The sequence below is a fragment of the Rhodnius prolixus genome, unplaced genomic scaffold (assembly GCF_049639745.1).
Source record: "Rhodnius prolixus isolate KJV_2025 unplaced genomic scaffold, Rpr scaffold_11, whole genome shotgun sequence".
NCBI lineage: Eukaryota > Metazoa > Arthropoda > Insecta > Hemiptera > Reduviidae > Rhodnius > Rhodnius prolixus.
In genome coordinates this window covers 17,776,844-17,804,034 of record NW_027411625.1, presented here as the reverse complement: position 1 = coordinate 17,804,034, position 27,191 = coordinate 17,776,844, and the positions used below count along the sequence as shown (strand labels likewise).

At 35.2% G+C, this 27,191-nt stretch overlaps 2 protein-coding genes and 1 long non-coding RNA gene across 8 annotated transcripts in view; 1 reads left to right on the top strand and 2 right to left on the bottom strand.

Moving 5' to 3' along the window:
- sol (calpain 15 small optic lobes) overlaps positions 1 to 4,310 on the bottom strand; it is an 80,200-nt gene extending 75,890 nt beyond the window's left edge. For both annotated transcript variants that reach the window (XM_074138205.1, XM_074138206.1), the window contains exon 1: positions 3,872 to 4,310. In XM_074138205.1, coding sequence (XP_073994306.1) covers positions 3,872 to 4,146 — 275 coding nt within the window. In that variant the 5' untranslated portion in view covers positions 4,147 to 4,310. The remainder of the gene's footprint in view (positions 1 to 3,871) is intronic.
- Positions 4,311 to 4,545: 235 nt separating this feature from the next.
- LOC141459499 (uncharacterized) lies at positions 4,546 to 8,409 on the top strand. Its single transcript, XR_012461503.1, has 2 exons — positions 4,546 to 4,740; positions 4,991 to 8,409. It is a non-coding gene; the product is annotated as an uncharacterized lncRNA (long non-coding RNA).
- Positions 8,410 to 8,684: 275 nt separating this feature from the next.
- On the bottom strand, positions 8,685 to 22,521 carry ZnT86D (solute carrier family 30 member 7). 5 transcript variants are annotated; one of them, XR_012461500.1, is made up of 5 exons: positions 22,146 to 22,521; positions 21,158 to 21,238; positions 19,148 to 19,294; positions 10,384 to 13,969; positions 8,685 to 10,302 (listed from the first exon to the last, which is right to left on the bottom strand). XR_012461500.1 is itself a non-coding variant. In XM_074138650.1 (4 exons), exon 4 carries the CDS (start codon positions 18,542 to 18,544, stop codon positions 17,489 to 17,491), a length of 1,056 nt encoding a protein of 351 aa, XP_073994751.1. In that variant the 5' UTR covers positions 18,545 to 18,578; positions 19,148 to 19,294; positions 21,158 to 21,238; positions 22,146 to 22,436; the 3' UTR covers positions 17,430 to 17,488. The 5 variants fall into 5 exon arrangements, 2 of the variants coding, with proteins under 2 accessions (XP_073994751.1, XP_073994750.1); XR_012461501.1 differs by having other exon boundaries at positions 10,384 to 10,537; positions 22,146 to 22,449; XR_012461502.1 differs by having other exon boundaries at positions 10,384 to 10,522; positions 22,146 to 22,449.
- Positions 22,522 to 27,191: the final 4,670 nt, after the last annotated feature.

Sequence of the window (27,191 nt, the reverse complement as noted above, 5' to 3'; positions counted from 1 at the left end):
CAACAACAACAAAAAATCTGATGTGAGCACATCTTTCTCTTACTGAAAATACACTAGAATGCAAAAAACAAAAACTGTCTTTCTCAAATTTATTTCTTACTCTAATTAAAAATCTAACAGTAAGTAAGCGAAGAAGTACCTACAACTACCAAATTTTAATTTTGAAGATCAGTTAGTGTCATACGGATGTGTGTACACACAATTCGAACTCAGAGAACTTCAAACCATGTTTTCCTGTGAAAAACTCAAAAAAAGTAAATTCGCACGATCGCAATACTTTCGCGTAAGACATTAAGAGGAAGTAAGAGCGGAAAAATCACCTTGATTATTTGAGAAACAATAAGGGTTTTGAAAGAGAAAATGAGAAATTTCTTAGAAGTTGAATTTATTCCTGCAGAGAATTGTTACATAAGACATAGTTACAAAACCTAATCGGAAAAAGTTACCTTTTTGTTTGTTGTTGTTGTTTATATATATATATATATGTATGTATGTATGTATATACATATACATATGTATATATGTATATACATTATGAAAAATAATGTTTAAAGACATTTTATAAACGCAACAATTTGAAAGGCGAGGTAAGTCCAAACAGTTGTGTTGAATAAATTGTGTAGAAATCAGAAGTAACCGACATTATACGAGTTCGTTGCAAAGTACCCTAAGAACTAAGAATAGTGCAACGCTGAAGAGTGACTGCACAACAGAAGTCACTCAGGACGTCGATCAGGCAAAGGAAGAACCAAAACGAGATTCAAGATCGTTTCGTAACGGAAGTTTGAAGTCGCGAAGAATTTCATAGGCTGTTTTATCTATCCTCATTGAGGATAAATAAGTCAGTTTTCTACTGTTTTTCGGTTAAAATCCGCAAATTCAAGTCGAGTGCTGCATTAGAAGTTCAGGACTACTGAGATGCTCTCCTTGAGTTTAACATCGGTTAGATCAACCTTCCTCCCAACATCCGCTTGCCCACCTGAACTCCATGAATCTCCTAAAGGAGTTGGGATGGTCTTGCATCTCTTCTTCCCACAGCACTACGAAATTTTCTTAAACCTAGATTGTTATTCTTCCACTTCTGCTTGTTCTAGTCTCGTGCTAGGACTGCAACGCATCGGTAACTTTTGCTTTCTTTGAACATCAGCAACCCCTCCGTACAAATTTTGAGTTAAATTCAGTGAAGCGTTTAGGAAATGTCTAAAAACATTATTTTTCATAAAAAAGAACATATTAAGTTATAAAGATCAAATTATCTTTGGCATATTTAATATAAACAGTTCTCTACAGGGACAATTTTACTTGCAGGAGATTATTAGTTGATTTCTCTCTCTCAAAAAAAAAAAATAATAATAATAATAATTCAAAATAACATTCTTATTCAAATAGCACTAGATCTAACATTCTTATTCAAATAGCACTAGATTTAACAGTTATATATAAATAACCAAGTTAGAGAACGTTATTAAATAGATATTTCAAATGACAAAGATGTGTTGCGATAAATACAACCGACATCAGGCTCTTCCGCATCACTGGAAATGAGATAAGAAATCTCATCGGACAAGTTTGAAATGTTTCAATGTATTGCAAAAAGAAGGTTCAATAAAAATAACCTTAAATAAGAAGAGGTCCAGTCTTACCACAAAATGAGCAGGCACGGGAACATGTGAATTGGACGTGGAAGATTGGGGAAGAGTTCTCTTTACAGTTAAGGAGAAAGTTGGTCTCAAAACTTCAGATGGGCGTAATTTTATATAGGGCGCTCAGGGGAGAGGTACGGCCCATGCTGTATGAGCCCTCAGGTGGTATTCCATGGTGGCTAATTGATGTTTTAGGTTTCGATTTCCTTAGACGCACGTACCCAATTAGTTGCGCCAGAAAGAAAGATCTTTAACTTTACAAAGGTATTTAAAAAATATAATCGAAGAACATATAGAGCCGTTAGCACCCTACATTGGTGAGAGATTCTTACTAATGCAGGATAATACCAGGCCCCATAGTGCACACATTGGTGGTGTTTGTGGACAAGCTTGGAATTGTATGCTTGGTGTGGCCAGCTAGAAGCCGAGATTTGAATCCGATCGAACATATTTGTAACAAACTTAAGCGACAAATATGACGGTGGTACCCAGGTCCTGCCAGTCTTGAAGAGTTGGAAACGGCTGTTCATGATGAAGGGAAAAGTATTCCTGGTTAACTTCGTCCATCAGTGTATAAATATAAATCCCTTTTAATACAAAACAACATTAATCTAACTAAAACAATTAAAAAATCTAAATCAAAATTCTGGCATTGAACACACTTACAATTTAGCACTCATAAAATTAACTGACAATTTTCCTTCACACCTATTAAACTTTTGAGGACAGTTGGATCCCTGAACTTTGAATGTGACTGTAGTTCTCAACTCACCACTTCGTCTCTACAACACTTGTAATATTTTAATTTTTTATGCAACTTTTTAAAAATGTGACTGTTAATTACTAATAAAAGTTGTGATTCAAGTTGTATTTTTAAAGTCACAACTGAATGTGAAAATACTTTTCAGAAGTTTCTTTGGATAAATCAATTAAAATTAAATATAACATTAAATAAAAATATTAAATTAGCCCGGATCTGCATTTCTGTGAAAGTCGTTCATTTATGTGTTGGTTTCACGAAGAGGCAACCGGGACAAGTCTGGAATTCTTACTACTTAAGTTTAGGCCGAATTAGGGGAGGAGAAGACTCTCGGACACTCGATATCCCTGCCTTATGACCCTAAAAGTTTTAGAGAGACGAAGTGACGTAGGGCCTTGTATCACCTAATTTCCCCTTACTACCCTCAGCTGTTCGAAGCTTACTTCCTAGTAGGTATACTTTTTGCAGGGCACGTTACTTTCAGAATAACTTCATAGGGTTGAAGTGAGTTGACTCCGTGAGAAGTTTGTGACAGGAGAAGGACGAAGTAACGGCTTTTTACACTAAAACATCGCCCACTTTCTCAGGCGGGGCTTAGAGTCCAACTACCAAATTACGTGGAGAAATCATATACCCGCGGGATTCCAACTGGGGATCTTTCATTTTCAAATCCATGCTTCATAACTACCAACCACCATCCTAAAGACGGCCTCTAATACGTCCTGTTTGATGATACAAACGTTAGATTGCGACGTAAAACTTTGGTACTCAGATACGAGAAAAAAGATAGCTCTAAAATACTATGAAAAGGTGGAGGTTCCTCCTACAAGACCTTGAAGGGGGTAAACACGATTAGTCTCTTTAGGCCACAAAACTCATAACTGAACCGATCTCAAACGTTAAGCGAACAAAAGAACTTATTAACAAAACCAGTTTAACTTTGAAGAAAATCGTTATATATACATAAGCACATTTTCGAATTCATAAAGGAATCGTTTGATTAAATAGTTAAATAATGGAGGTGTAAAGAGCTGACAGGTTTTTTAATGTGATTTAACGAACTTTAAATCGATAATTAAGTAGTTATACTCAAAAATGGACCAGCGTTATCCCAGATTTGGTTTACTAAGCAAACAAATTTTGTACCATTAAGATAACGATCTGTCACATACCCCTCCCACCAGTCTGAGTAAAATTTAACTTGCTGGCACTGAACTTTATTTTTTATTTTTTAATACCTACCCTTCTGTTTCAAGGAAATGAAAATAGTGAAAATGCAAATGAATGGTGTCAGAGGGTTAGAGTACAACTGAAAGAAAGAAGGCCTATAAATCACAAAAGCAAAATTTTTAAAGTTGTTTTTTTAAAAGTTATAAAAAGCAATATTTTTATGAAAAAGTTACTTTCAAACATATACACATATCCCAATAGATTCAGTAATAATAATTAATAAATCTAAAAAACTCACCTATTTTGTATACAGGTATTTGGTAGTTCGTTGTAACTTAATGTTAAGGTTTTATCAACCGTATTCTCGTTAATAATAATATTATTATTATTTTCACTATTTTTTATTTTACACTCCAAAAAATTTTGATTATGAACTGCCTTATTCTCACTAATTCTATTTATTTCACGATTTCTTCTTGTATAACCACATCGCATACAATTTCGTTTCTCAGATGGGTTGATCAGTGCACAACTAGTACAGTGCCACTGGAGTACTGAAGCAATTGATCCCATTTTCTAAAAACCATGGCTAATAAATTTATTTACTAAAAATTTTACTTAATTTTAAACTAATACTTTTAAGTTTTGGTAAAATTGTTTGCGATAATTTAATTTTATGTTAACATAAACAGATCCTGTCAACTACTTCCAAGCTGATCAAATAAAACACTATTATCTTGAAGTGTAAAGTCAATGCTACCATCACTTGTTCCAATTAAAAGCTCCTTTCTTTTTTGAACTATCATTTTATTTTTACTTTCAATTTTATTTTAAAAAAACAAAACATTTATTCCTTAATCTTTTCAATTTAAGATTGTGCTACTTTAACAAAAATGTGTATAAAAACAGAGAAATATAAAATATTTATTTAGTGGGAGGGACCAAAACTTTCATAATTGTTTTTTACTCGATTTTTATTGTGTACGTAAAACTCTGTCCTGTTTTGTTTTTAATTTTCTTTATAATCAAAAGAGGAAGAAATCGTTAATGTATCGAGAACTTTGAAAAGTGAGGTTTCATTGAAAAAATAGGTTTTGAAGTTCTGATTGTGCACCAGGGTACTTCACCACATGCAAGCTCGAAGATTGAAATTGCCCTTAGTTTTAGGTAGTTGATAATAGATTTGTACATTGCACTGATAATTGCCCTTATGGGCATACTTAAAATTGTAATTTTGATTGCAATTTTTTTGCAGCATTGTAAGTTTTATTGCACTGACTGGTCTGTATAATGGTAGATGTGTTAATTGCACTGACTGTTGAACACCAGCTTAGCAACAGGCTGAATGAATCCTTTTCTTAAAATTCAACTCAAAATTCATTAATAAATCTAAAAAACTCACTTATTTTGTTTACAGGTATTTGGCAGTTCGTTGAAAATTAATGTTAAGGATTTATCAACGGTATTCTCGTCAATAATATTACTATTAAATACTGCGGCCTCTCTACCATACTCCACAATCGATGGACTGTTTGTGATATACTACAAACAATGCGGCATTGGAATAGATTTATTGATGACGACTTCGCCATAAATATGTAGCAAAGAAATGCGAGTAAAAATCGGACCGCTAGAAGTATGTTGAACTTTCTTACCTGCTACTAGCCTACGATTATAGATGATACATTTGATCCTTTAACATCTTATACAGGTGGTAGATGTAATTAATGTGTGTTCACTTCACTGACTGAGACATGCAAGAGAGATTTTGTAGTCTTTCCCTCTTAGCTATCAGTTCTAGGAAGACCGGGGGACGGCATTCAGCTATAATCTTAAGTGCAATGACGCCCCTTTCCTAAATCGCTTTTCTTAAGAATTGTGTATCCTCCTGTTACAGCAAAAACTGGTATCTAAACTGGGACCCAAGCTTTGGGTAGTTTTTATTTTGCTTTTCCATCCCTAAATTCTGTTCTAATCAACGAAAAAAACGAACTGCAAAAAACTTCACTACAACCGAACAACCTCATGGCCACACGTTGAATTTGGAACACATTATACGGCCAGATTAATTATCAGGAAAATCGATGCTGATTCAAAATATCACGAAGAAAGTTTTTGTAACAAGAGTTACATTAAACGGAAACTCGGTATCTGTAAAAGACGAAAATAATTTTGAAGCATAATGTACCACCTCAGTTGAGTTTTTTTTTCTTCTTTCTTTTCTCCTCCTGTGCCTGCTTCGATCACAACTTAAGTTATGTTACTTAATTGCTGCCTTAACAGGAAACCGAGTATCACAGATTGTTGAGAATTGTTTTCGCAGTAGCATTACTGCTTCCCGGTCAACAAGTATATAATTAATAAGTTAACACTTGGATAGGAAACAATATTAAGGTACTATAATTACTTCTGATGACAGAAACCAGGAGCAAGTTCATCGAGCCTTAACAATTATTCTTCTGAGTTAATCAATCACATGATATTGATCTTGAAGCAGGTACATATACCTGGATAATTGCCTCTGTCATCGTAACATGACTTAATGCTCCTGGTTCACAAAACAATAACGATTTCTTGGAATACGACAAAAAGGATCGTTGTTAAGTCTGGTTAATAATCTCGCGATTGTTTCAGCATAGAAAGATGATGTTCACGGAATCCAAGAATGGTAGAGCGGGCCAGATTTTTTACATCTTATATTCAATTTTATTTTCTCTTTAACTCCTTGATTTAGTAATTATTAGTTGCTAGCGTTATTCTCCTAATGGCGTCATCCATAAAGGGCCTAGGCACTTTCTCCTACCAGGATTGAAATCGGAGGCCGGGCTACCCTAATATCCATGAGAAATTGCAATTTCATCTGTTCTCTGCGAGAGTGATTGAACAGATTTCGTAGGCATTTAAAGCCCAGGAATCAAAGGAAGAAGAAAACTGTTTTCAGAAAAACAATAAGATATGTCTTGGGAGATAATCAGAAAGATTGTGACAACTTTGACTTAAGTACCAAAAAGGGGGTGCATATTCTGACGAACACAAGTAAGATGTAAACACTTTAAACTAATCCATTATGTTCCTCCCCGCTGTCATTATCCTTAAGGTTTAGGTGATTTTAACTAAGCTATGCAAATTTGCAACAATTATCAAAGAGAGGAATTAAAATGCAAACTATTTTTTTTTTTTAATAAGAGTGTTGCTGCACATTACTTGTTTGATGTTTCATGAATATTCTTTTTCCATATTTTTGAATAAAGTAATTATTATTATTAAGAAAGGGACAAATTGATGCAAATAAGTCTATCCTTAAAACTATATTTGGGCTTACAATTTAAGAGAAAAATTCTATGCTATATTGGGTAGTCCCGAATAAAATTAGCACAACATTCAAAACAAAAATCTTACAAGTATGATTTCTGGCATGGAATCTTACCTGGCCCCTTAAATATTTTATCCAAGTTAAGTATTTCATTCCCATAAGATTTCGATATTTCACTGGGAATACACGTTTCGAGGTCTACTAGGAGAAAAAAATTATTTCACAAATTAGTATGTATATCTGACATAATTGAAGAAAAGAAAAACGCAGAAAGACATGAAAGCTCGTAATTTCAGCTTTTCGGGGAACGTATGTTGATACTGTTCATCGTATTAAGGACGTTTGTCGTATATGTTTGCAAAACCTGAATGCATTAGAGGGCGAGCGACACTCTTAAGCGTGTGAGAGAGAAAAAAAGGTAAGGCAGAAAGTAACATGGGGATTGAGAGTGAATACAAAATGTTTTGGTAACAGGACCTGGTGGGGGTGATGAAGAAGGAGAGGTTGGGTTTGTTTAGATATCCTGGAGCTGCAAAGAATCCTTCAGAGGCTGCTCACTGGCTGGCCATCCTAAGGAAAGGAGAAAGAAGGAAAGACTCAGGATGCAATGACGTGGTACATGTGCTTGGGGTATTGGGAGAGGGAGTTGTAATACCCCCAGATAATTTAATCTGGGATGTTGTAGAGAGAGTGGTCATCTAGTAAAATGCACAAGAGACCTACGTTGGTCGTAGTACGCTATGCCCCAATAATAATAAAACTATATTTTCCTTAGAACGTTTTTTTTCTCACTCGATGAACAATTCACACGTCCTCTTATGCATTCAGGCTTTGCTAACATATAAGACAACCGTCCTTATAATAAAATGTGAAGGCACCTTGTTTACCTCTTTACTAGGAGAAGTTTTGCTATGTAAAATAGAATTCTCGATGGTTACAGTTTATCCAGATAAAAATAACCAAGGTACTCTACTGACATTCACCTATTATCTTGCAGCTCCAGAACGTCTTATTCACAATGTTTTGAAGACCGTAAACATTTCTTCCTTCATGAATAACAATTTTCCCCTTTTTGTCTAACTCTGGTAGTTACTTTGTTGCCTTGTCTACAACTATACAAATTAAACAGCAAACTAATGGAGAACTGAAAAGGGAATCAAATGATTTAAAGAATATATTTAATTTTTACTTAAATAAGAGAGAAAGATACTTATGTCCGAAACAAAATACAATAATATTACAAATTAAAATAACGATTTGGAAGAGCTTGATAATTTTAATTTCTGAATACTTAGAAATTATTGTCTAATATAAAGAATGTTAGATTGTTCTTATAAATAATAAATAATATATTTAACCTATCTTTTTACTTGAAAGAATATTTTTTCTTTGTTTTATTTTAATAATTACATATCACAGTAGTCAGGTTTTTTATTATTATTTTTTGCCCGGGTCAATTATTTTTAGCGATTGTGTAAAATTTTCCAACTTGAGTAATTACTGAAAATACAACCTTTGAGCACCCCTAAGTACGAAAATCTATGGTAGACTTACATATTATCTTATTACATTTTCATCATTGTAACAATTTTACTTGTAAGGGGCGCTGGCCGCTTTAATTACATTCTTCTTTATTTAATCATTTGAGTAATTTTACTGTGCATTAATAATTTTTTAGTATTTATTAGATGTCACAGACCCAGATGCCACATTTTGTTATAATAATGATAAAATGAACATTACATCTTCATAAATAAATAGGCACTATATTTTAACTCTATTTGGCTAATACGAAAGGAGATATAAACGTTTGAATTTCGAACGAATTTGAAACTACATCGAAAACATCTAAAATTTTACCTTCCATATCTCATTACCTATTATCACTAGAATACTGCAGTTTGTACAATACCGTAAAGAATACATTAAAATCTGAACAATACTAAAAGAGGTTTAATCATTGTAAGGGGCGCTTGCCAACCCGCACGGTGAGGAAACAGGAACTGGTCACTCCAACCACAATTCAATATAATTACAGATTTCGGCCGTAGTATTTATTTACAATAATTTAAAATAATTTATTTACAATAACAAATAAAAAGGACAAACAAATTATTAACAAAGACCCCAAAATAATCGGATCCTTCGGTTCATCTCTTACATAAACCCACCCAGTTGAATATCTTATACAAATCTCTATCTAACCTCGCTTCTAATACACTCTAATACGTATCCCCACACATCAATAAGTTAAGTAATTCATTCATTCACCTACAAGTAACCTATTCAATCTTTGTAACCACTGAGTCGACCATACTGGGGCTAAACAAATACCGCTATTAAATTACTACTGGGCTACACTCACCAGCCACAAGCCAGCCGACGAACCTCTTCCACAGCAAGACCACTGGCTCCTCCGCAAGGCGGCTGGCTCCTCCGCTGGACAACTGGCTCCTCCGCTGGACAACTGGCCCCTCCGCAAAAAGTGTGAGACCCTGGCCAGCCAGTAGCCCAGTTTTTATATATGGTACGGTGTCGACTCAGCGGTTCCTACACCTTTCGTAATTTAATTAGTGATTTTCCTCCTTGTCCTAATTCTTATAACCCCGATTACAACACAATTCAGAGAGTAAACTACCTAAATTAAATAAAATTTATTTTCTTGTTTAAAAACTAAGTATCCCAATGACTTTCTACAAAATGTTATGAAAAGCTGGACCCTTACATTACTGAAAACTAATATTAGTGTACGGTGTGAGTGGCTGAATAAAGAATTCCTCTAAAAACTCATAAAATACGTATATTTTCACAAAGAAAAAATGCAAAAAAAAAGGGTCGTCTGAGATGTAGGAGAGCCAAATATATTACATAAGAACTTTCCTTAAAAATATTTTTTTCTAGCAATCATAGGTCTAGTTATTTCAAAAAGTTTCAAGAAGTGTGGTTTTTGAAAATTGTGGAAAACTTGAAGAGAAAAAAAAACAGGAAATTCGCAGCATTTACGATCACACCATTTTCTTCAAACTTACAAATTTTGTGGCTCATAACATTTTGTAATCCTTGAACAAATATAAAAGAGATACTGCCGTACATTACACTAAAATGACATGTTAGAAAGGTCAGCCACCACACCTCTTCATCATAACTTTTATTATTTTGCATTTTTTCACAAAAACAATCACACTTGTTTCAATCACTACAGTAAATTTAATGACACCAATCAAAAGGTGATATTTTGCCAATTATTAGAAGAAATAACATTTGTAGAACTTAAATTAAGAAACTTAACTTTTTTTTCTTTTTTTTAAGCTATAAGCTGTCAAATTTCCTTCAATATTCAATTATTTCGCTTCAAATCCATATTTTCTTTGTACTTCTATTTCCATGAATTCAAGGCATGAATGCAGCAACTGCAACTTTTATATTAAGTATACAAAAACGTAAGTAAAGCAATTAAGTAAAAGAAGTGTAAAGAAAAATAAATTTTATTTTTGTACCATGTAATTTGTTCAATTTTTAATTTATTTAGAGACAGGGCGCGTTGGAAACCCCGTTCGAATTCATATGGCAGTCCTTAGTTTTTCTTCCTGATTGGCAACAATGTTGACTGTAACGAACAGCTGCTGTGAGTGGCTCCTAGGAAAAGAAAATCTGACAGCAGGCAGCTGCATAGAATCTTTGATCTTTAGTTCACTAACTATTAATGAGCTAATCTCATTCCTTAGGACAGTGCTTCTTAAACAATGGGTCGCGGCCCCTTTGAGGGAATATATATTGTGAACTGATAAGTTAATTCACTTATATTTTAGTAACAAGTACATAGAAAAAAACAAGTATTTTTGGTTTACTTCAGTAACTCGCGAACGTTCAGCAAGAAGTGGGGATATACATATGTTGTAGTGATCCTATTAAAAGATGCATACCATGCATACGAAAAATAAGTTTGTTGTTCTGCGGCAGTACACTTTTCAATGGAGTTTAGGTTTTCCCCAATTGCACAGTGTCCATTAATCTTTCAAATACATGGTAAAAGTTGATGGCTATGAAGTTCTACGTTTCATACAAATTAAAAACATCTTTACTAATTTACGATTTATTTTAGTTGAATTTGTACTCTAAAATGGATAAGTGGCTAAATCAAGCTAAGAAATGTGAATCCGAAAAAAGAAACTAAAGCGACGTCGAGTACATCGAAAAATATGTCGAAAATACCTAAAAAGAGCAGATTCGTCCAAAAAAAAGAACATAAGGTCCGGGACAAAAAGATAGCCCATCCACATCTTTTTCATTTAAACATTTAAACCATTGATATTAATGTTTTTTTTTTTATTCATAGCTTATTTTGCTGTGGTTTGAACATATTTTCTTCATTAGATGTTAGTAAATAATAATAATTTGTATGAATCAATAAATAATACTTGATTTGGGGTGGGACTAAATGATAGCACATTTATTGTTTATTTACAAATAAAAACAAATCCCTTCAAGTAAACAAGACTTATCCAGTTGTGTTTATACTTTCTTGTTGATAACCATTTACCTTTGTAATGGGACGTGCAAAAGCTTTGACATCAGAAGAAAAAAATACCATTGTCCGAATGAAAAATCGAGAATTTTGCATTTCGGAGATATCAAAAAATACTGGTAGGAGTAGAAAAGTGATTTTAAACTTTTTGAAATCTCCAGAAAGCTATGGTACGAAGAAATCTCCTGGAAGACCGCCTGCCTTAACATCACGGCAAAAACGGGCAATTCTAAAGGTAGCTTCCAACTGTACTTTAACGGCCCGTCAAATTGCCGCAAGAGCTGGTGTAGACACAAGTTTGAAAAACGTTCAAAAAGTCATTCGCACAGCTCCTCACATTCAAAGGAAAAAAATGAAACGGATACCACCCCTAAGTACGGCGCATAAAGAAGGAAGGAAGAAGTTTGCCCGTGAGCATGTCCATGTTTTCAAAGAGGCAAATAGGGGGAGGCAGCGTTATGATATGGGGCGGCATTGGCTACGATCACAATAGACTGACATAGTGTTCATTTCTGGCCGAGTGTACAGCCAACAATATGTCACATTGACAGGAGACCAATTACAAAAATATTTTGAAAAGGTTCCTAAAGAAAACGTAATTTTACCACAAGATAATGCGCCAGTACACACGGCAAAAGTTGTACGAGAATTTTTCAGGAAAGAAAAGATCCAAATTTTAGATTGGCCGGCAAGGTCCCCAAATTTTAATATCATTGAAAATGTGTGGGGACACCTTGCTAGGAGTGTAATTTCAAGACGAGGAGGAATTAAAGAAAACAATTCAGGAGCAATGGCTAAAACTACCTCAAGAATTTATTCGACGCCATTTTGATTCGCTTCCAAACCGCATGATTACTGCATTAGAAAAAGGTGGTGCGTATACAGGATATTAATTAATTTAATTTCTATTGTTTTTATTGTGTCTGAATGAATAATTTTTTATTATTGATATCTGCGCTATCTTTTTGTCCCAACCCCCAAATTGATTATGATTATTACTTTTATTGATTCTTAGAAATTTTTCTTAAACATCTAATGAAGAAAATATGTTAAAACCACAGCAAAATAAGCTATGAATAAAAAAAAAAAATTAATATCAATGGAAAAGATGTGGATGGGCTATCTTTTTGTCCCGGACCTTATATTGAATCATTTCTGCAATTTGGGTTTACTCTTAATAATTATCACGATAAACAGCAGCCGCTTTGTTTAAATTGCAACGAAACTTTAGCAAATGAAACCTTGAAGCCCACAAAATTAAAAAGGCATTTTGAAACGAAGCATCCTACCCACTCGTATAAAACAGTCGAATATTGTGAAAGGCTTTTGAGAGATTCAAAAAAAGAAAAACTAAGTTTTGAAAAATATGTTACGGTCCAGAAAAAAATACTTATTAGCATCAGTATCGTTTTTTGATAGCGAAAGCGAAAAAAACCTTTTACAATTGGTGAGGACTTGTATCGCCCGTAGCATTTAAAGTTACTGAGTTGATTACATGGAAAAAAGTGTGCAGATGAACTGCGTGAAATTCTATTATCAAATGATACAGTTTGTAAAAGGATTACAGAAATATCTGAGGACTTGTTTCAACAATTAATGAAAAGAATTAAACAAAGCCCAAAATTTGCCATACAACATGATGAGTCTACAGACAATCAAGATTTAGCTCAATTGTCAGTATTTGTAACCTAATCATTAGGTGTTAGGTTATAAATGGGTCGGTAAGAAATTTTTACTTTAAAAAGGGGTCACGGTAGCAAAAAGTATAAGAAGCACTGCCTTAGGAGATAAACTTAGTCTAAATTTGTATGTGGTTGCGTGTGTTTAATCTTAAGCATCTAAATGATGCCCACATTTTATAATAAATGTCAAAATAATTTCTTTTCGAAAGTCTAATGTTCTTTCTGTCGTAGAACGTTTTTCATAAGTATGGCCAGTTCATCCGGAAACACCTTGTACAAAAAACATAAATCTATAAGGGATTTTAATCATCTAAGCCCCCCAAAAAATGTTTTAGTTGTTGATTGAATTCTTAATGTACCGCATTAATTTTGCCAAATTTAACCATGAGTATGGTTACACCAAGGAGTGGCGTGGAAACAAAGCAATCAAATTTAAAGACATAACAATTTACAGTAATTGGGACAGTTAATTACTAAATGTCAGTACATAAAAAAATAAGAAATGATGTTTCTCCTAAAAGGTACAAAAAAAAATTAAAATACATTACTGCAAGTAGCTTCAATATTTATTTACTTTCACCCTGGTCCACAAAGTTGTTATGACTCCGTTTGAAAACATTATGTGATTCCCGGAGGCCTGGCGGCAAGTAAACCCCTACTTCCCCGTTAATGTGGACTGTTAACGTAGCGCTTTGTTGTTGCGGCTAACGGGGCTCTGACGGGTCGGTGTATCTCCCCCATCGGCTTCCTTTTTATCCCATCCTTCCTTTCCCTTTCTTGTCTTTTCCTTTCCTGGTACAAATTGATACTCGCCCGTAGGGCGAAGTGGACTAGCCACTTCCTCAGGGAATTTGGCGTCCCTGCGGGTGTCCCAGCCTAACAACATAAACATTATCAACACTCACAGTTACACTCTTATACATTTACACAATTGACATAGAGCATGGTGGTAGTAGACCCCCCAACTGCCAATCCTTGCTTCTTTTCTTTTATGATTCGATCCCGTTTATCCTTTTCCTGTCCCCCGGATCTCTCTCCAAGCCGAAATGGAGACTCAGGTCGAGGCTGAATGCGTACAGGGTAGTAAAATATATGTGCGGTAACGATCAACTTGGGGTACCGGGCAAAACCCTATTGCATTGTAGCCTTGCTGTGACAATGGGGGTCTGTCACAGGTGACCGTCTACCCCCACTTCTTGTGGGAACAGTATGAAGAATGAAAAATCTAAAAACTTGGATCTTAAATCAACAGCCAGCAGTGTTCCTCAGGTTACTGAGGAAGGTACATAGGCTGGGTCAGAACCTAAAGATGGACATGGTGGGATCACAGAGGAGTGTTCCTCGAGGGAGCGGTAACGCAGAACCCCCAGTTAATGAGGCTATTGCTGGAGTCTCCCAGAAGTTAAAGGGCATTCTTCACATTACACCGAGGAAGCCGAGTGGCGCTCAGCGGAGGAAGCTGTCCATGCTTAAGGCCGCTGAGGCGGCAAGGAGTTGCTTTCGAGAGTGAGGTTGCACGACTCTGGTTAGAGAGAGTGATTCCAGAGCTCCGGTTGGGTGAGTGGGCTAAACTGAGGGTAGGTCTTGCCAGGGAGATAGTGAAGGCGGCTAAGATTGTGATGTGGGTACCGGGCGTTCTCTAAAATTCCTCACCGTCCGTCATTTTGCTCAAGCTGCACGTTCAAAATGAGGGCATGGAGATAGCGGACTGGAAGTTTATTAATAGAAAGGTAGAGCCCTAGGGGCAAACCCTTATGTTCGAACTGTCGGAACCGACCCTGAGTCGTCTGAAGAGGACTAACTTCAAGGTTTTTCTAGGACTCGAGGTGGTCAGACTCAGGGTAGTTTCGAAGCCCACGATTCGTGCTGCAGATCATGGCCCCCATACTGCTGGAGGTTGCTTCAGGTAAACCTCCATCTGGGGCCATTAAACTCCATTAGAGGCGTCTGCGGCTCTAATACAATACATCAACAATACAATCAGCATACCTACCAGACAAGCAAATCTTGCGAGACAGCCCTCCATTGTCTGGTTAAAGAATTGGTGGCTTCTATATTTTGCAAGGAGATAGCTGTAGGCGCGTTTCTGGATATTGAGGGTGCGTTCCGCAACACTACCTATAGCTAGCTCCATTGCCTTGGCGATGGAAAGGCATATCATAGATTCCACAGTTTCAAGGTGGATCTGTAACATGCTATCGTCAAGGAGAATAACGGTGAGTTTTTTTGGGGAATCGCTGGAACTATCGACAGTTAGGGGGTACCCAGAGGGGGTTTATCTCCGCTCTACTGGTGCATGGTCGTGGACGACTTACTTGAGATGCTAAACCTTCGTGGTTCTCGGTCCTTGGGTAGGCACGAGACAATCGTTGCTGAACTCATGCAGAAAGCGCTCAAGATTATATAAAATTAGTGCAGAAGGGTAGGGCTTACAGTGAACCATTCTAAAACTACTCTGGTTCCCTTTGCTAGGAGAAGGGACACGGAGAGCTACAAAAAACTTGCGGATGGATCCTAGAAATATGGAGATTTGCACCTTTTCGGACAGCCAGGCTTCATTGAAGGTCCTTGTTTTCTTCAGAATTACATCTTCCCTGGTCTGGGAATGCAGAAAGGCCCTATAAACTATTGGCTCGGCACAATAAAGTTCGGTTGGAATAGGTGCCTGGTCATGTGGGGATTAAGGGGAATGAGACAGCCGATCAACTGGCCAGTGCTGGAGCTAACTCTCCTTTCATCGGCCCGGAGCCTGTCCTGGGGATCACCAAAGGCGCTCTCAGAGATTGGATCTGGAGGGAACACGAAAAGAGCTGGGTGATGTGTCCTGGGGTTTAACCCAGCAACACTATTACGCCTTGGCTGTGTAAGCAAAGAGAAAAAAAAAACTGTGTTTGAGTAGAAATCATATTACTCTGATTACAGGCCTATTCACGGAGCACGTTAGGTTCAGGAAACATCTGCAAAAGGTGGGGATTATTAGCTCGGAACCGTTGTGCAGATTGTTTCAGGAAGAGGAGGAGACGGCCTCTCACCTGTTGTTTGATAGTGTCGCAATCGAGCGGTTGCGCTATGAAACCTTTGGAACTTTGAGATAGTAGCGCAAAAAGAACTAGTAGGGAAAGTCCTTAACCTCTTTAGTAGGGGTGGGTTCGTCTACTAGATCCAAAGCTGGCACAATCTTATGGCTGCGGTGCCGTCCCGTTTCTAATTCTAATTCTTCTTTCACCCTACCGAACACCAGAAGGATTTCATGAAAAAAAATTCAAATAAAAATTATAGCCCCCTATATCTTTGATAATTAATGTAATAATTCAAGGAAATCAGCTAAATTGGTTTGGAGAAAATTGTGAAACACTAAGAAAACCTATAGATCCCACTTCCGGGACCTAAAATGAAAATTCTTAGGCAAATGTTTAAAATAAATGTTTGAAGATCCACACTTTTTTTTGCAATAGTATATCAAGTATTTAAAGAATCGTTTGAAAAAAGTTATCGAGAAAAGGAAAGAAAAAAATACATTGATTTTTGATCAAATATTTGATTACAGCAAGATTTCAATGCCTAAATGAAACATCAAATTTAAACTATTTGCCATTTTCCGATTTTTGAGTTATGTCGACCAAAGACTAAATGGCTGACTGCCAATCATACAAATTTGCAAAAACATTTGTTCAGAAGTCATGCATGTTATGCTAAAACTCAAAATCAACACCTCTTTGCAAGAAGTAAGAGAGATTTTCCTTGACTTTGAACTTTCCTGGACTTTTACTTGAGAACTTAAACTTTTTACTGAGTGATTACCTTTTATTACATTTGTAAGTTAACCTTGATAAATCGACCGTTTCTTGACCACTTCGCGTTATCCCAACTTCCCCTGAGTACCCACAAAATTACTGATTTTCTTTTTTAAAAAAAACTTACGGCCAACTGATTTCCTTAACCTTGAATTTTTTGGAAAAAATCATTGTTAAAATCAAAACTGAATAGGTGTTAGTCACGTACTGAAACGGCATTTTATGGAATGGCCTAAAACCAACACTCCCCCAGAATCCTTCCTACATGAATTTAGTGGAGCAACAACAGAAAAGTCCATTCAGAAAATAAACTATTTCATATTAGTTGATTTGATTTTTTTTGCGATTTATTCAATTGTGATGGATATTACTGCAACAAACATCAAAATGTTTTATAATCAGAGGTTTTCCTTAAAAGCAGATGAAAATTTGTACGAAATATACTTTCGTATCCGAGCGCTAGAAGGTAGTAATCCAAGAAATTAAATACACTGAGTCCGCTATTTACAAAAGTCTTAGTAAAAGATAAATTACACAAAATATACAAAAAAAAAATTAGTTTATTTTAACAAAAATAAAAATTCATTGTCCAAACATTAGATCACATTGGTGCAAAATCTAATTGTACGTACAGATGTTTTACACCGGCTGATGCAAAAATCATATGCGTATGACTTACAACATATTTAGCATCAGCTACTTTAGAAACTTCTAATTTGATTACACCAATAAAATTATCCGAACTTAAAGTCCAAAAATGTGGTTCCTGAATTGAATATACCCCTGGTAATTGCATAACTTTTTGATAGGCTTGAGGTAGGGTTTCATCTAAACTGGCTGGCTGCCTTTCCATCAAGATACCAACTGAATCCTTAATCAAGGCTATAACGCTCAATGCTATCAATATAGATATAACAATGGAGCATATTGGATCGGCTCGCATCCATCCTAAAGTCTGCATTAAAATTGATGATATTATCACACCAACAGAGCCTAGCGTGTCAGCCAGTATATGTAAAAAAACACCTTTCATGATTGGTGAAGTGGCTCCAACATGATTATGGCCATGGCTGTGTGACTGATGATGGTGAAGATGAGTACCCCCACTATGATTGTGACCATGATGACCCCCACCAGCACCAACGCCTCCGCCGTGTGAATGTCCATGCATGCCACCATGTTGAAAAGCATATATACCAATCAGATTTACAAAAAATCCTAAAACGGATACAACAAATAACCTTTCATGTTTCACTTCAGGAGGTTCAATTGCACGTTCCACAGCTTCGGATAATATAAAAAATGCAATAAACAATAAAAATAAACCATTAACAAATCCAGCTATAACTTCAGCCCTAACGTATCCAAATGAATATCTTTCGTTAGCTTTCCATTTTGTGATAACCGAAGCTGCTAGACCGGCTAATAAACCTGTGCAATCGAAAAACATATGAAAAGAATCGGAAATCAAACCCAAACTGTTCGTCCATATCCCATACAATAGTTCGATAAAAGCAAATGATAGATTCAATAGCAGAAACAGAAAAAGATTTCTGGAATTTCTGTCTGAAAATATTAGTCTTAACCAGCCAGCAATATGGTCTACAATTCTACTATGCACCGGCTTCACTGTATCACGATGCGACAATGGTATCATCGTGTAGTTCACCTCTTTGTTTTAATCAACATACCTGCAACAGAATGAATTAATAATAGAATAAATACATTCTTTAAAATGAAAAATAATAATAACTTCACGAAGGAGGCGGTTAGTGTAGTGGTTAGAAGTGCAGACTTATGAGTGGAAGTTCCCAATTCGAGATCGGCGTGTAACTACTTTTGTTAATTAAAAAAATGTTAACAGCACATAATGAGCTTCCGAACCCAGTCCAATCCACCTGATTTAATACTGGTCTTGAGAATCGTCTTTAAAAAAATACGTTATTACTTTACTTTTTAAGTAGTCAATTTACGCTAAGGATGAGCATCCACAGCATATGTGTTGCATGGACTCATGTCTGTTTGCAGAGGCGACAGTAGCTATCAATTTATATAAGATGTTATACGCTCTATTATCATCGACACGTTCTGGATAAAGCAAAGAAAACCTAATTCGAACATATATTGAAGGCACAAGCCCGCTCTCTAGTATCATCTTCGTAATTTCTGCCACTTTATAATCACCACTATAAAGTGATATTAAAATTATAATCCCCACTTGCCTACTGTCAAATAAAAATCAAAAGCCATAATTAGATACCTGTTCAATTCTCAGTTAGTGGAAGAAGTAGGAGCCAGAAAAGAACCGAGAAACTAGTCTTGTGGTGTCGAAGATTAGAAGGTCGAGAGCCATCTCTCCTTTTTTGTTCCTTTGTAATGGTAAAGTTTAAAGATGATGCAGATTAAACTGCAACACAGCAAGGGTTCTACGATGAATTTTGACAATTTCAGACCTAGATTATTTTGGCAAGTACCTAATTCATTCTTGTTCAAGAGCAATACATCTTCAAAGAAGTATTAGATATGAAGTACGGCAAGCTGTTCGTGGGAAGAGGGATGGGCGCTGCAGGATGCTCTGCTTCACTTCAGTGGTGACGTCAATGCCAATTTACTAAGTTTGCTTTGCGACAGGGATTTGTTACAGTTAAGATTACATAACGGATTGGGGGAAACCCAAGACTGCACCTATTTGCCATACGATCAACTCCCCCTCCAACTCAGAAATTGATAGATTTGTCTAATTTTCGGGGACCAACCACACTGCTTATATACAGATTGTGATGCAAATCTGTTGATGAATATGCATCATGTTGATGTCTAGGGTAGCAGCAACACTAATGTTCGAGTTCGACTATATAGGACCTTTAAATGGCACCGAATTAGGAATTCTAATAGAGGCTGCGAACCAATATTTGTGACCAGGATTTGAAGACAAGTAATTGACATTACTCTTACTTCTAGGAATATTATAATTAATTCCAGGAATATATAGATTAGCTCACGAAATTCTCTTCCCGATCTTGGGATAATTAGTTATTATGTAAGTATTGATGCAATTACCCTGACCACCTTTAGGAAAAAAAATAAAAAGGATAGGAATGCTTTCTCGTCGGAGAGAGCGTGAATTAATATTGAAGAAGTGGAAAAGAAAGATAGTATTCCTGTGTCTGTACTTCTAGTACTAAAGGTGATAATAAGAATCCACGATGGTCTTCTTCTTAGAAAAAATCTAAGAAGGTGGCTCAGGTTCTCTTAAAATAGGGCTATCCTATTGAATTCTATTAAACATCCGATAGGTAAAATGATGTATAATACATACAATGTACTTAAAGCTAAGAGGCACTCTTGGTAGTTGTTTCTTGAAACTAATCAACGCAAGGGAAATTAGGGCTGATTCGGGTTCTTTAAAAAAAAAGGATGGTCAGTTAGGATCTTTGAAGATATTATAATCCTTCCAACGCGATAGGTGAAATGGACGTAGTGCTTATTGCTAGAAAATATCCCGGATAACGTTAACAGTATAGATACATCCAGAATGGGTGAGTGGAGGTTAAGACCTATTTAACTGTGAGTGAATTCTGAAGAAATGGTTTGGGGCAGAAAGAAGTTTCTTACCATTTAAATTACAGGACCAGATGGAATTTCTCCTGGCCATTTTAGAATGGTGGAGATTGTACTGGCAAAGGTCTTTATTAGGATCTTTTGTAGCGGTCTAATGTTTGGCTAGGTCTCAACATAATAGAGAAGCGTTGTTTTTTTATTTTACTTGGCAGCTACGGCCACAATCATCGTTATATCTAATAAGTGTAAAAAATCAGCACTCAGCTCTTTTTTTTAAAGCTATTTTCTAGTTGATTTAAATATATTTAATTAAATAACATATGGGTAATTACCAAGGTTGGAGGTCCACACAGGGCGGACTGTAAGATGATTTTGTGTCTCTGAGTACCGGTTGGATCTCTTTGTGGGAAATGTGGTTTAAGAAGACACTCAACATAATTTTGCTTATTTAAGTTTTTAAGACGGAGAAGAAAATACATACATCTAATGACGGACGCAGTGAGAGATTAGCTTTAGGATCTTCGGTCAGAATATTTTATCGGTGGAAGAGCTCAGTAAAAAAAGCACACAATTTTGTTATACCTTTTTTATACATTGTAAGGAAGTAGAACCGCACAGTGTAGTGAAATGTCACCTTCAGAGGAAATATTTCATACAGAGCAAGCAATCCTTCTTTTATTCAGAAGTGAGAGAAAATTAATATACTTACGTAGAAAATGGAATGTTTTAAATTTATTCTATTCTCTTGAAAGTTTCACTGAGACTTTTCTTCCTTGTTGTAAATTACATCCTAAAACATTCAGAAAGAAAATTAATTTTCATTGATAGTGATTGCAGAGGACACAAACATAAAAAATGTTTTTTCTCACATAAGAAGTCCATACACTTTAAAACATTAATTATATATTTCTTAAATACAAGCCCAATGTACTTACATTGAGACTAGGGAGAGGGTATCTGTAAATATGTTACTTTCAAATAGTTAGTTTTTTTTATTATTTTTTTCCTTTTTTTTTGCATTGGCTTTTCACCATACAGCCAACTTCGAAGTTTATTCCTTCCCAGGATATTTGTTCTTAGCTAAGTAACTTTCTATCAACAAATATGGACATTTGTTAATCAAATGTTCAACAGATTTCAGGACATAGACATTATTAGCAAAGATGATGTCTTCGTATCTAAAATAAAAACTGAACTTTGTTTACATTCATCCTACAGTCCAGCATGAGGTCCACACAACTATCAATTACTTCCCAATCTGGCCACACAGTAGGAAAAAAAGTTTAATTTCACCAAAGAAACTAAAGCGCAGCCGGAAGAATGATATCAGCGGCACATCAAACAGCTGGCAGAAAGAAGCCTTTCTTTCACATTAGGCTATATTTTGAAGATTATTTTTCTCTTAGAATAGGCTTTGGAAGCTTAAAGCTATCTCATGAACGAATCTACAATTGTCCAACCCAGTAAATAAATAAACTGAAGCTTTCTAATCTTATCTAAGTTAAAAAAAAGTAATTCAGAATTTTCCTGTTTACGGACAGATATCGCTATGAAAATTTGTTTTAATCCAAGACACAAACACGCCACACAGAGGAGAAATAAGTTCAGAAACATTATGTATTACCAAAATAGAAATAATTATCTCCTTTAACATGATAGCAACAAATAAAAAAAATATATGCATTTGTTTAACTTACATGTATAATCACGTTATCAATTTGGTAGGCACACTAAATTGTTCCCATATCATTTCCACCAAAATAAATATTTTTTAAAAACCACCAAGAGATATCCCTTTTCAAAATACTAAACTGAGTAAATAAACTCTATGAAAGACATATTTTTCGTTTGGTAAGTTTTTATGTATGAATAAAAATTTTAGAAACTGTTTTTAATACATTATGAAGTGAAGACACGTAAGCCGGTCCCAACAACACGGGGCTTCTAAAGAAGTCATACATCAAGTACTGGCCACCTGACTTACAGTTGTTTCCAACAATGTAGCCAATACAATTAGTTATTTACAGATTTTTGATTTTCAAATTTTAAATTTAAAACAATAAGAAGTTAAAGTAACTTATTTAGTTTTACTTCAGAAAACCTAAAATTTATAAATTAGAGTGAAAATTTTTAATGATGTTCACTTCACTTCCATATTAATTACTTTAAAAGGGGAACCACCCGCAAGGGGTGATCGTCGCATGCAATCACTTTAAGTGTAGCAGCCTCTCAGTACACTATGAGAATTCACCAGAACCTTAAAAAATACATAGATGTACATTAGGGTGTTCCAAAAAATGATGACTTTTAAATTTTAAAGAGCGCTGGGCGGAAAATCAAAGTTCATTTAAAAACAAAAAGTTTAGTTCGAAATAGAGCAAAATCGATTAATATTTAGAGGTCGCTACCATTGATCAAAAAAAAATTTGTTTTGCTTTTTTTTTTATCAAAAATGCTTATTAAATGTTTTGTATCTTTTCAAATTATTAGCAAAACATGTAATTGTACAAAGTTTATTTAAATATAATTTGCTATAAAGACAATGCAGTTGGAATCATTTTGATGGCCTTTTTATTTTTAAAGTAATGAATAATTAAAGAAGCTGTATTTAAAAAAAAAAATATTAAGAAAAATATACATTTTTGAAAAATTTCGATTAATTAACGTCAAAATCACTTCATTTTTTATGTGTTTCGTACAGAAATTAAAAAACAAATAATTTTGGTTACTGAAACGTCTAAATTAGGGAATATTTTGCATTTATTGTTATAATTTGAAATTGATTGATTGATAGTAAATTACAATTACATGTTTTGCTAATAATTTGAAAAGATACAAAACATTTAATAAGGATTTTTTATAAAAAAAAAAAAATAAATTTTTGATCAATGGTAGCGACCTCTAAATATTAATCGATTTTGCTCTATTTCGAACTAAACTTTTTGTTTTTAATGAACTTTGATTTTCCGCCCGGCGCTCTTTAAAATTATGGCCAAAATTATAGCCAGAAGACTGTCACAGTATGCAGATAGAATAGCGTTTACCAGTCTGGTTTTCTAAGAAATAGATCTATTACAAACCATATTTTTGCAATAGGCTTATCCATGAAAAATTTTATGTATACAACATACTTTTGCATCATTTGTTTGTTGATTTCAAACAAGCTCATGACAGCCTATATAAAAATAGGACATTTTAAATCCTGAATGAGTTTAGAATCCCGATTTGATAAGCTCATTAATCTATTGAAGATTTGCCTCCTCAACTCAGCTGCCAAAGTTAGGATTTGTGGGGACTATTCCCAGAATTTCTCCATAAGTAGAGGTCTAAGACACGGCGATTTTCTTTCCATATATTGTTTAACTTCAGTTTCGAAAAAGTTATATATTAAAAATATATATGTTACGGTAAAAGTAGATATTGCGGCAAATGTACACATTTTCCGGTAAATGTGCTCATTTTCCGGTAAATGTGCACATTTTCCTCCTCGTTTGGGTAATGTACATTCAACTAACATTTACAATTTCAAAGAAGGGAAATGTACATTGAATTCACAATGACCATGTCGTTTTGGTAAATGTGAGCATACAAAATACGAAATCGCAAGTGAAACTTTTTTCATTATGAAATTTCTTATGTTCCTTTATCGTTTTATAAAATTTAACTGTTATTGTCCAGAGAAGTAGGCAGCAAGCCATACTTCAGGAACTTACAATAAAATGATCTTGTTTTACATTATTTATTTAATGTTTTGCTCTTCACTTCTTTCTTCATCTCTACTTTCTTAAGGGGAATTTTCAAAAAACTTATAAACTTTTACCCCTGGCAAATATTTAACAAAATTTTGTGAAAATTTTGTTATACTCCCGATAAATATTTGCACAGTTATAATAAAGAAAAGTATGTTATTATTATTATTTGTTTGATTGCCATCGTATTGGTCCTGAAAAACTAGGACGAAAATTGTATTTATGAATATTGGGATCATAACCTACGACATATTATACGTATAATATGCAAAGAAAAGTATGTTTTGTTTGTCATTTACATTTTTTAGATTAAAATAATTTTCGTTTTTAAAGCCTTTTGTATTATGTTTATTTAAATAAATATTTTTTTACTGCAACAACATTTTTAATTTATTTGTATTCCAACTTTTCTTAAAACATGAAGGTAAGAGTATACATTTACCAAAACGTGAAGGCAAGAGTACACATTTGCCGGGAAATGTACATATACATTATATTCAGTTCACATATACCTAACTTTTTAGGAAATGTACACATTTTACGGTAAAAGTGTACATTTCCCAAGAGTGTACATTTACCGTAACATATATATAATTCAATTTTTATGTTATATTATCGTGGAGTATTTATAAAATTTACGTTTAAATAAAATTAAAATGTCTTTTGTGGCAACAGTAGGATATTTATTAATGCAACGTAATTGTTCAGGCGCGTGCCGTCCTTCCCCGGCGGTACCCTTTGACGCTTTCCCTGTCTCTCTTTTGTGTTTTCCGTCCTTTTCACACAGTGTCTTTTCTCGCAATATGCATTATCTCGCGTTACTTCTTTCCCTTGTTGTTGCCGCCAATTATTTCCTTTTTTCCTTTAACTTGTACATATTTCTCCGTTCCCACGGTATCGGACCTTCCCCTTCTCTACTCTCTCTAACCGTGGGGTCTTTCTTTCTGCTGGGTCAGTATGTTTTGGACTCTGTAATAGTAAGTTTGTGCTCTTGAATTTCGCTCACCGCATCTTGTGCCTACAGTGACACTGCCCCGCTTCTTTACGCATCTTGTGCGCTTTATTATTAGTTCTTGCAGACATACGCCACTGCCTCATCAGTCCTTTCTATTTACTCCTTCATTACAACCGACTCACTCTCACACACGCACCTACACCCGCTTCCGCTCACCAACTTCCTTTTCCTTTCATCGCTTCTCTGGCGTCTTGACAGCACTTTATCAGCAGTATCTGGCACCAAAGAGTAAGTACCCTCCTCCTTTTTCTCTACATTTTCTCATTATTACATTTGTCCTCACTTAATAACATTTCTTGTAGCCTGCTTCTGGGTGTAGACGTTTTGGCGCGTCTACAGTAATAATGCTTTAGAAAGTTCTTCATTTAGTTCCGATTAAAGGGGAATGCAATTTTACAAAATAGTAATAGTGAAAAACTAAAACTTAAGCCACGTATTATTAACTATCAAAGTGTAATTGGTCGTTATTCAGTGATTTAGTATGTAAAGGGATAAGTAATTTTTCATTTTAGTATTATTTTTTTGAATTTTGAGAAACACATTCAATTATTTACATGAGATAATACTTTCATTTACCTGATATAATTTTTTCGGTCGCCATCTTTGCTTTTAAAAATAGTGCCAAATTTCTGAATGCCCACTTCGACCCAGCTCTTAATAATGACGTTATTAGTGACATTTTCGCCACGACCACTACGACCGCGGTCGTCATGTGGAACGCCTGAAGGTATATTTTGATCGTTGTGAGCGCTTAGTAGAACGCACCCTAAATAAGAGCAATAGTAATCAGCACCAAAATAGGGAAAGGCGTGTGTTGCGGAAGATTTTTGGCCCCAACAGGCTAAACGGTAGTGGGAGGATTAAAAGCAACATGAAGCTTAAGGAGTTATACGGATCGCCGGATTTAGTTGCGAAGGTTAAAGCAAGAAGATGGAATGGCTGGGACATATCGAGTGGATGGAGAGCGATGGAGTAGATAAAAAGCTGAATAAGGACCGATCGGAACCTAGACGGGAAATAGTACCTAGAAAATAGACCTAGAAGGAGGAGGACCTCGAAAAGCTGGGAATCAGGCAATGGAGAAAAAAAGCTCAGGATTGAAACGTTTCGAGAGCCATTACTGTGGAGGTTATTAAGAAACTGGTTTGACTATTCACACGACCTTCTTTTACCATAATTCTTATGGTTTGGATACGTTATATTGGTAGAAAAACAGTAGGATACTTACACAAAAATGACTATTCAGAGAGATCCAAATGAGATTCTCTACCGAAACCATCATAAAATTTCCAAATAAAGTATATGTCCAGACTTATGGGGCGGGTATTGATCTAGTAGTCAAGTGCGTGGCTTTGTAAGTGGGAAATTTCCAGTTTGAATCCCGCGTATGACTACTTTTTATTAGTTAGAATAGTATGAGCTTTTGCACCCATCCACTGTTATGATGTTTGAAAGTACAAAGAGCTATTTAACCCGATACACTTCAACATCTTGGCGAGGGCATGCTAGAGCTGCGGGTGTTAGCAGTGGGTAAGCCAAACAAATCTGATTGTCTTAGCAGTTGCCACTCTCTGGGTCCCGGCAGGCTGGGTGACAGGCAGTAAGGAGTCGCCCTGGGTGTAGCATTTTCGTTAGTTAATTTTGTAAATATATTTATATTTTATATGTATTTTGTTTCCAGGGTATTTAGTTAACGGATATTATGTATTAGTAGTTATTATAGTTAGAATTGTTGTAATGGACTATTAATTGCTGGGCAGTAAGTATTTAGTTCAAGTAAAGCGTTTTATAATCTCAACCAAGGTCTTTAAGTACAACTCCTAAAGCCAGGGGGAGGGAAAGCATTACAAGTATACCAATTTAAAGAGGCCAGCTGCAATAGATTATGAAAAAATTACAGAAAACTTAGAGGAAAAACAGATTTCGGTCACTATTTTTTTTTTAAATGCAGAAATTTAAACTCCTTTAATCCTCCTTAA